At 35.0% G+C, this 9,351-nt stretch overlaps 1 protein-coding gene across 1 annotated transcript in view; it reads right to left on the bottom strand.

The window, feature by feature from the left end:
* Nucleotides 1-6,423: 6,423 nt before the first annotated feature.
* pn (exopolyphosphatase prune) overlaps nt 6,424-9,351 on the bottom strand; it is a 36,538-nt gene continuing 33,610 nt past the window's right edge. Inside the window, exon 7 of the mRNA XM_071582814.1 lies at nt 6,424-6,700. Coding sequence (XP_071438915.1) covers nt 6,681-6,700 — 20 coding nt within the window. The 3' untranslated portion in view covers nt 6,424-6,680. The remainder of the gene's footprint in view (nt 6,701-9,351) is intronic.

The raw sequence follows: 9,351 nt of genomic DNA, 5'->3' as shown, positions 1-9,351 counted from the left end.
TCCATTAATTCCACCGCTTATTTCACATTTTCAAAAAGACTTATGATAGTCCACTTTTAAGATTCTGCGAGGACTTTTTTAACCAATCACAAAAACTAGAAATGGATGGCTGTTTAATTCTTCCCACTGCTGTGACACCGTGAGTTGGTGCATCATAACCTTTCTTCCATATTCAAGCGGTAGTTTTTGTGCTGCTATAGTTCTGGCATGCATACACAGACTATTGCTCTTCTTGAGTATCTCACACCATTACATTTTACCAAAAAAATGAGAAATGAATCTATAGCAATAGACAATTTGCTAATTTTCTTGCTTTAATTAAAATCAAATTCATTGAAACCATAATCCCATACTTCCTGTGATTTACATGCATTATCCAGTTCTTAACATGTTCCTCAAGCTTTGGTCATTATTGGACATGGGAACAAAGTTTTTTTACTTATAACTGCATTTACTGACCCCATCTTCTGCTTCCTCCACTCTTTTCTGTTTTTTTAAAAAAGGCGATCGACAGCTCAGGTAATTTCTACCATTAGGGATGGACAGGAAAGGATGAAGGGTGGAGATAAACCTAGTGTTGGCATTAGCCTGCCCTCGACAAAAGGTGCCAAGGGGCCCGCAGCTTTACATCCCATCCGACGGACAGCGTACTCACTTAAAGTACTCTCCACAAAGCACCTCAAGTAGGGATTGGGACACAACTGAAAAATGTCGTATCCGGGATTTGAACCCAGGCCCGCAGGGTGGGAATCCAGTACATTAGCCACCGCATTATCTCGATCCTTATTTCCTCCACTCTTTTATCATCTTTTCAGTTGGAGGTGGCCAACTTTGAACCTTGCCTTCCAGCAGCCGTTTCCGTGTCCTGAAGCATGCCATGACTTCCAAGTTTAAACGCAATACTGTATGACTATATTCTCTCCTTAAATCCCATGAAGTTATTATAATTTTAACTTCATATGCCAATTTCGTTTTCTGTAAATATTTTGATATCATCGAAATTTGTATCAAAGGCAACCATTTTCTATGCATTTACAACACTCGCATACTGCTGAAGGTTAAGTGCATGCAGGCTCTCGAGTTTATTGGAAAGATACAATGAGGATTATCCCTGTTAGACCAATGTATAGAAGTTTTGCAACTGTAATTGTATGATTTATTATCACTGTACTCTTTACCACTGGCTCAAAACATTGTTATTTTCAACATATGTAATAAAGGCAACCATTTTCTCTTCCTGATCCAGGAAAAAATACTTAATCCTATTTACACTTAAGTATTTATCAATATAATATACTAAAATATATTTATTTGATTTATAATAATAAGATACAATATATATGTATTTTTTCTAATGAATCAGCTTGGGTCTAATAGGTCAAAGTGATGCCCATACACTCTCAGGCCATAAGACGAAGTTTGATTTTTGACCACATTTTGAAGTAAAAAATACGAGGATAAGTCAATAAATAACTCGCAAAACTGGATAGAGGTGATAAACATCAAAGTAACTTCCTGAAATTTATTTAAATTTAATGTATATTGACCCTCTACATTAAAACACTCATCCCATCTCTTTAAAAGTCCTTAATAGACAGCAGCAAAGAAGTATTCTGTTTGACTGTCGCAGCTACGTGTAACCTCTTGGACTTCTGCAACATCATTTTCAAAACGTCGGCCACCCAAATGATTTTTTTGGGGCCTGGACGGTTAACAATCATTAGGGGCTAATTCAGAACTTAACGGTGGATAATTCAAGCATTCCAAAGGAAATGTTGGTGACAGCTTATAGCAGTTTGTAAGAGATGTTTGAGACTTATATATTGACTTACCCTCGTACATCTCACGGGCCACGAAATATGGTAATGAATAAAATTGATCTAGTCTATTTAAACTCATATAAGGTGACTTCATTGTCATTATATCAAGACATTTAATATATTTGAAATATATGCTAAATATTCAAAGTTTTAATGATCTAAGACTCTTAAGGACTTACTACATTCATCTCAAAATTTGCTCTTATCATTTGGAATGAGATACGAGTATTTCTGAATTCATATGAACAATTGCAAGAATTGTTCATTTTGCTGATGAAAACACGTTCCTATCAAGAGATTGCAGTAATGAAATAATACCATGCATAGATTACTTTCAAAATTCAATTCTTTGCACAGAGATAAGTTGATTAAGAGGAGTTCCCTTGCACTCTGCTGATTTAAGACTGCAAAGGAGCCATATTACCTTTATTATCGTCATTATTCAACATTATCATGTTACCAAGTGGGAGAGCACCAAAATAAGTATTAAAACATGTTTAACTTAGTCTGAGCATCCAAAAATCTGATTCTGAGAATAGGAACTGGAAGTCATGAGTGCAAAATACAAATGAATTTTCTACATACACTGACCTGATTTCATGAAAAATCACATTAAATATTTTTATATTGATGTTGCAATGATAGAGTAGGCACTTGCCGAGCCTGTAATAGGCCACATCAATCAATATTTATAACTTTTTTTTTCAGTATGGCACAAATTATAGATATTAAGCAATACTTTTTCATAGATATTTCTTGATACACACAACATGTACAAGTCTTAGACTGCCCAGGTATGTGTGGCAGATGATCAGAATGGACCGTGTTAGGAAGGCTGCCCATTAACAGTCTTACTTTTCAAGACACAAGAGGAGGAAATTGTAGAAGAGGCCAGGGGAGAGCTGGGAAGGCCAATGGAATGGAGGCCAGTGGGAGTCATATTTACAGATGATCAGGTTTTTATTGCCCACTCAGCCAGACTCTAATTTAATAATTCAAGGGCATAAATGAGTGCAGGTGAAATAGTTTACCTATCTTAAAAGCCTTTTGGGCCATGATGGCTGAAATAGAATGGAGGTCCATTCAATAAGTATCGGCACTGGTTCACTATAGTAGCCTCAACGGAGTGGTGGATGGGGGTCCAACTGGTCGACTTGGTAGAGGGTTCCCCCACCACTCAGGCGTACTTTAGTTTAGTCGCCTCCAGGCATGTGTTGAGACAGGAGGTGGATTTTTGTGACGTGTGATTATTTGTACTGTCGTCCCACCAGCATGGAGCGCACTATCAAGCAACGCTACGCTGTGAAGTTTTGCATTAAACTTGGGAAATCCACATCAGAGACCCTTGAACTTATTAAACAGGCTGCTGGGGATGATGCCTTAAGCCGCACAAGAGTTTTTGAGTGGCACAAAATGCTTAAGGAAGGCCAGGAGCTCGTAGAAGACGAGCACCACGTCAGACGCCCGACGACCACTAAAACAGATGCTCAGGTGGCCAAAGTGAAAAAATTTTTGGACTATGATATGCGTTCAACCATCGCCCTTATCAGTGAGGAGACCGGCCTTTTAGTCGGAAGCGTCCGCACCATTGTAGCAGAGGATCTTGGGATGAGGAAAGTGTGCGCGAAGCTGGTGCCGAAAGTCTTGAGCGAGGAACAAAAACTGTCGCGGGTGGAAATTTTGCAAGAAATTTTGGACTGCGTCCAGGAAGATAAAGATTTTCTTGACAACATTATTACCGGCGATGAAACATGGGTGTTCCAGTATGACCCAGAAACAAAATGTCAAAGTTCAGAATGGCACACGCAGGGGTCCCCGTGTCTGAAAAAAGCTCAAATGTCAAAATCCAAAATCAACATCATACCGATTGTTTCTTTCAACTGATGTGGCATTGTTCACAAGGAGTTTAGACCTACTGGAACGACCGTAAATACTGCATTTTACGTGCTAGCACTGACACACCTGCGAAAACGCGTAACGCATGTGCGACCAGCCTGTATGTAGAAGAATTGCATTATGCCAAGACACTTTCAGAAAGATGCGAGTTGATGATAGAAACTTTAATTAAGGACAATAATAATAAGGGTACATGATTATAATCTCATTATCATTGAGAAAAAAATCCAGTTATGTTTGTGAAACATGAAACCTCTGACATTATAGATATTCAAATACAAATTCATTCACATTACTGCCTACATTACCTCACCAATAACTGTAATTGCCCCATGATGGAACAAGTGAATAAAGACAATTACTAAGGGGGTAATCATTGATCAAAATATTAACTTTGGTGAACATATTTTAAAAATAAATAACAAATTAATTTACATTCTTTGTCAAGTTCACTACATTACTAGTTTTGTAAGTTTGAATGGCATTGAATTTTGTACTGTTTGAGAGTATTCAAGGATATGGAATAACTAACTGTATGGGGATCTACTAGTTCTAAAAAAATCCTAGAGAAAATGTCTGAGGTTAGGTCAAAAAATACAAATATTCTAGATAGAAGAGATATCTTTAAAAAATTTGGAGTTCCACCTGTATGGAGCCTGTAGAGATGTGGCATCATAAAAGGAAACTAATATAAAATAACTTATTTACATATTAAGGAATTACCATTAAGTGATAATATTAAGAATATAGTATAGCAAAAAAATCATACCAATCAAGGTAGAAGAAAATAAGAGGTTACTCTACCTCTAATTTTAATGAAATGCCCAAGGACTTTAAGAATATTACAGTCAGTAAATGCTGAGAAAGGGAGAATAAAAGACTGGTTATTACACAGAAGGGACTAGGACTTAGCCAAAACTTGACTATATATATGTAGGCCTATTATTACAACATTTTAAGCTATAATTTTTGTTTAGGTGGCACCTGCTGCCAAGCCAGAACTGACTGGCTTAGCAGGATCAGAATTAGTATTCCATTTATAATATTCAATATATACTACTACTGTGTATAATGAAGATCATATTACTATGATATACAATCAAGATTATCTGTCATTGTATTTTGAATTGAAAAGTTTCTGTTGTAAATCATGTATGATGAAAATTATACCCGTATTGCATATGAATAAGATTGTATGTAAATGTATTTGGTATTGATTTGTTCTGTTGTATATTGTATATGATAAAGATCATTACTATTGTAATTTTTAGATATCAACTAGAAGAGATTAATGAAAAATTTAATATTGAGTATTATTTCACATGGTTTGGAAATTTGGCTGTTGAGGCTAGAGGATAGGCATAGCTTAGAGGATTTTGAGTAAATATGGGTGTAGTAAAGGATTGAAAGGTGTAATTGACAGAAAGGAATTCATACAAGGATGTAGTGGAAAAGGAAAGAGGATTGTTTGCAGGATTGATCCCAATGAGGAAGGAAAAGCTTTTACCAAAAGGAGTCAAGGACCTTGAGTAAAGAACTGAAGAAAAGATTACAGAGAACTTTGATGTGAAGCATGATTTTGTCTGGTGCAGAAACTTGGCTGTTGATGCAGGAGACAATAGGCATTAATTGGAGGCTTTTGAAAAGTGCATGTGGAGAGGATGGAAGTGAAATGGACACAAAGGAAAACCAATGAAGAGCTAGGAATGTTAGAAGAAGACAGAGAACTTCTGGGAGATATCTAATTGTGGCAAGAAAGGTGGATGGAGCATTTTCATTGGTGAAGTAATGATGAAAACAATGATAGAGGGGAGAACATTAGGCATATAGGAGGGAGATATATAGGTATAGTAGGTAGATAGAAATTATGCAGGCTTGAAGAAGGGTTTATTGTAGTGTGGGTTGTCAAGTTATGTATTTTGTTCTTTGATCATCCAAGACCAATCTGAAATGGTAGACTAACTTTAAAAAATGTATGCATAAAGATCCTTTAACTCTTGGAGAAGATAAATCAATTGCTCCAGCAGCCTTTTTCTGGAAAATAGACTTGCCACTCGACGGTGCCCTTGAGGCTTTATGATCCAAAATTACCAGAATACTAAATTTCATCAATATAAACACAGGATTATCTCTGGTGAGACAAAAATTTGTTAATTATTGGAATTTCTTGCTATCATTGTGGTTTCCTTACAATTTTACTGTTTTACTATCACTTAACACTCACTAATACAGCGCATGAAGTTTCATCGTAGTTTAGATCAATACATTAGGAGAAAACCAGCTTAGATCTTGTGACAGGGATACTTCAAACTTAGAAATGAACCCTTGACTTAAAGCCTTAAAACTTTGATATGAAGTGTAGTGATGTACAGCTTGGAAACATGGTCACTGAAGCAGGATGATAGAAGTAGAGGGGAGGCTTTTGAAATGTGGGTGTGGAGAAGGTGAAATGGACCATCACAAAATAGTTGGTGGTTGTGTCCATTCAAAACCTACCTTAACTGATAGATTACTTAATAATATACACACACGCAAACACACTCATACACACACACACACACATATACACACACACACACATACTCATTTAACCATTTCACCAACCCTTGCTATGCATAATGTTTAAAAACAAATGCAACACACCTAGTAAAAAGGGATTGCATATTGAGGTAGACAGATGAATATGCTGAAGATATACAATTAATAATGAACTATTTAATAATAATAAAAAAGATACAACTGAGTGATAATATCATTACAATGTTTTTAATTAAGTGGCAACAAAACAAACAAATTTAAAGAAATCATAAAATAACATTTATAAAGCAGAAAGATTTGGTATTAACTTTTAACATGATAACAATACTTTGCAATTTATTTTCCGATGAGAAGAGATGCAATCACTTCCAGTGATGGATGCCCACATACAATGTCAACTTTTGCTCTTGGTTATAAATTCTCCAGTCAAGGTGGAAGGTGAGGTTCTGCAACCAAATAAGGAAAATTGCAACATTTTTCTAAAACAATGAAATCAACTTAATAAAAGCAAAAACAATAGTGCATACAATACTTAACAGAAAATAATACCAACAAATCATAAATAAAAGAAGGCAAATAACTATAGTTAGGGAGTTAGGTATGAAGTTACAGGGGAGGGAGTGAAGGGGACAAGGGGAAGGGAGGGAGGATGGCAAAGGACAGATAATAATATGTATGTTATATGTCTCCTCTCCTTCCCTACCTCCAAAACCTGTCTTGGCTGAGTGTAAGTTAAGAATTAAATTCAAGCAAAATTAAAGAAATTATACAAACGCTTGGTTTAACATGTACACAATTTAAAACCTGCTCTATACTGAAATTTGTTCCAAAATTTACCGGATTGTCAAAAACTACAAGTACTGTAAACCCTAAGTATATAAATAAATTATATAAGTAATAAAATTTAATTTGCTAGTGATGAAATTATTTTTCTACCAGTTTTAAACAGTTTATTAATGTTTACATTCATTGTTACAAAACCCTGTGAGGTAACCTAGAACATACTTGGTTTTGAATTCTTCACCTCGCTTTAATTTAAAACCTTGATATTAAATATTTTTTTGCTTGTCCAAGCAAAAGTTAAAATGAATTCCTTTGTATTAATTTAAAATCACAATTTGGGAAAGCATTTCAGAAAGATAGAGAAGTTGCTTTCTATGCCTACCTATGACCAAACTTGGTGTCTAACAAATCTAGATTCTCTTTAACATTGCTTCATACTTTTAAGGGGAGCAAACGTGGAGACAACTAAAAAGGCTCTGTGACCTTAATAAATAAATCATAGCACTCCTACTCTTATAGTTACAATGAGATCCACCAGACTGTAAAGACATTTTCAGGCGTAAAAATTATTTCCGAATCAATTTTTACTGATTCTGAACAATGAAATAATATCAATTTGAAAACAATTTTCAAACTTAAGCATTATCTTTAGTAATTAGCTGGTCCAGAGGCATTTTAACACGACAGAAAAACTATGATAACAATGAAGAAAAATATAGTTTCCTTCAGTATTCCTCCTTCAGAAATGCAATGCAATTCACATTAATGTTATCATGTAGTTGATACAATCTACTCAAGACAAAAAAGTTAATTAAACCTTACAACATAGCCACAACTATTGCAGGGCCCAAATATAATTAACTCCTACTGATTTATTTGGCCATCTCAATGCCTACCCACCAAAATATTAATTTGATGCTTTTAAGAGAACAGCGACTTTAATTCTTTATGAAATATCTAACAGGATTGTGATAAAGAATATAAACACCAACAATTCTTTTTATACAAGATGATACAATTAATATAGATAAAGACCTATTACTAAGGAATCTAAAGTGCAGCTTCTTAAATAAGAACTAGAGTTGTACATTAAATTTCTGCAAAATAACTATAGCATATAATTATATATCGTGAAAAGCGGTGCTCCTAAGTCACTGCTTAGGGAATGTTATTTTCTTTTGTTATAAGGTCTGCAATGCAGTTATTCAACTTTCCATTAACTTTTCTACATTCGCATCTGCTTACTGAAAAATATCTTAAAATAAGGTCAGTGAACAACTTTGGTGGCCTAATGCAATTCTTCTAATTATGATCCTACTACTGACGATTTTGGTCCAAAACATTTCCAAAATAGATGTTAATTAATATTACACCTGCTCTAGTTTATGACCTCCACTTTTAGCATCTAACTTAGCCTTCTTCCTAGAAAAACCCTGTCTTACCTATCTTCCTAACACTGCCCATTCACTCTCCAATCCTACTAGTCTACTCCTATTTACTGCAAAACATTGATTAATTCTACCCAATCCACTCAAACACTTGATCGACATGTACGAAACAGATAATTACATGCTGATTGTACTATACATTCCTCTCTTTAAGTGAGCTCATTATTGCTATGGCATCATGTTTGCATCTCTCCTTCAGATCCCAAACTGATCATACCCTAAGTAATCCTTTGCTCAGCTCTCCATCCTCTTGTTGCTGATCCTGAGAACCACTTTAGCTGCTCATAAAATTAAGCTTATTGTTCTGTAGTCCTCCTCACATATGGCTGCCTTCTCATACGTTGAATCCATACTTCTTATGGAATAAGAACTAACACTGATCTAATGAAGTCTTCTGGTCAATTTTTTTTTGCAGAATAAAGCTTTTCCATTCCTACTAATGAGCCTATTCTTCATGCTTTAATCACGTGGTTTCACTATTTGAGTTTCTGCACCTTTTATAAGTTTTCTACGTCTATTATTTTACTTGCTTTGTAAGAGTAAACATAAGTTTACTTCAGAGGTAATAATATATCTGGCAAAAAATATTATATCAAGTGATATCTACTGTACTGCTAGAAATTTTTTAGTGTGTACAGTAAAACCATGCTGTAACATGTAGTGCCATGGCATATCACGGTGTTCAAAGAGGCATCACTGACCTGCTGAATAATGGGTTTTGCTGGCAAGTCTTTGTGAATGTGAATGCAAATAATTATAATATTACGTTAAAATAAGGGTTATAATGAATAAAAAATTACAACATGAAACAAATAAGTCATCCAGTAGCTCCTAGATGCTGTATTCTTTTTGGTGCTAAATGTGCA

Source organism: Hetaerina americana, unplaced genomic scaffold (genome assembly GCF_022747635.1).
Source record: "Hetaerina americana unplaced genomic scaffold, ioHetAmer1.1.p SCAF_1, whole genome shotgun sequence".
In the NCBI taxonomy this organism is placed as follows: Eukaryota; Metazoa; Arthropoda; class Insecta; order Odonata; family Calopterygidae; genus Hetaerina; species Hetaerina americana.
Note: the sequence above shows the minus strand (reverse complement) of the source record. Positions and strands in the feature narration are given on the sequence as shown.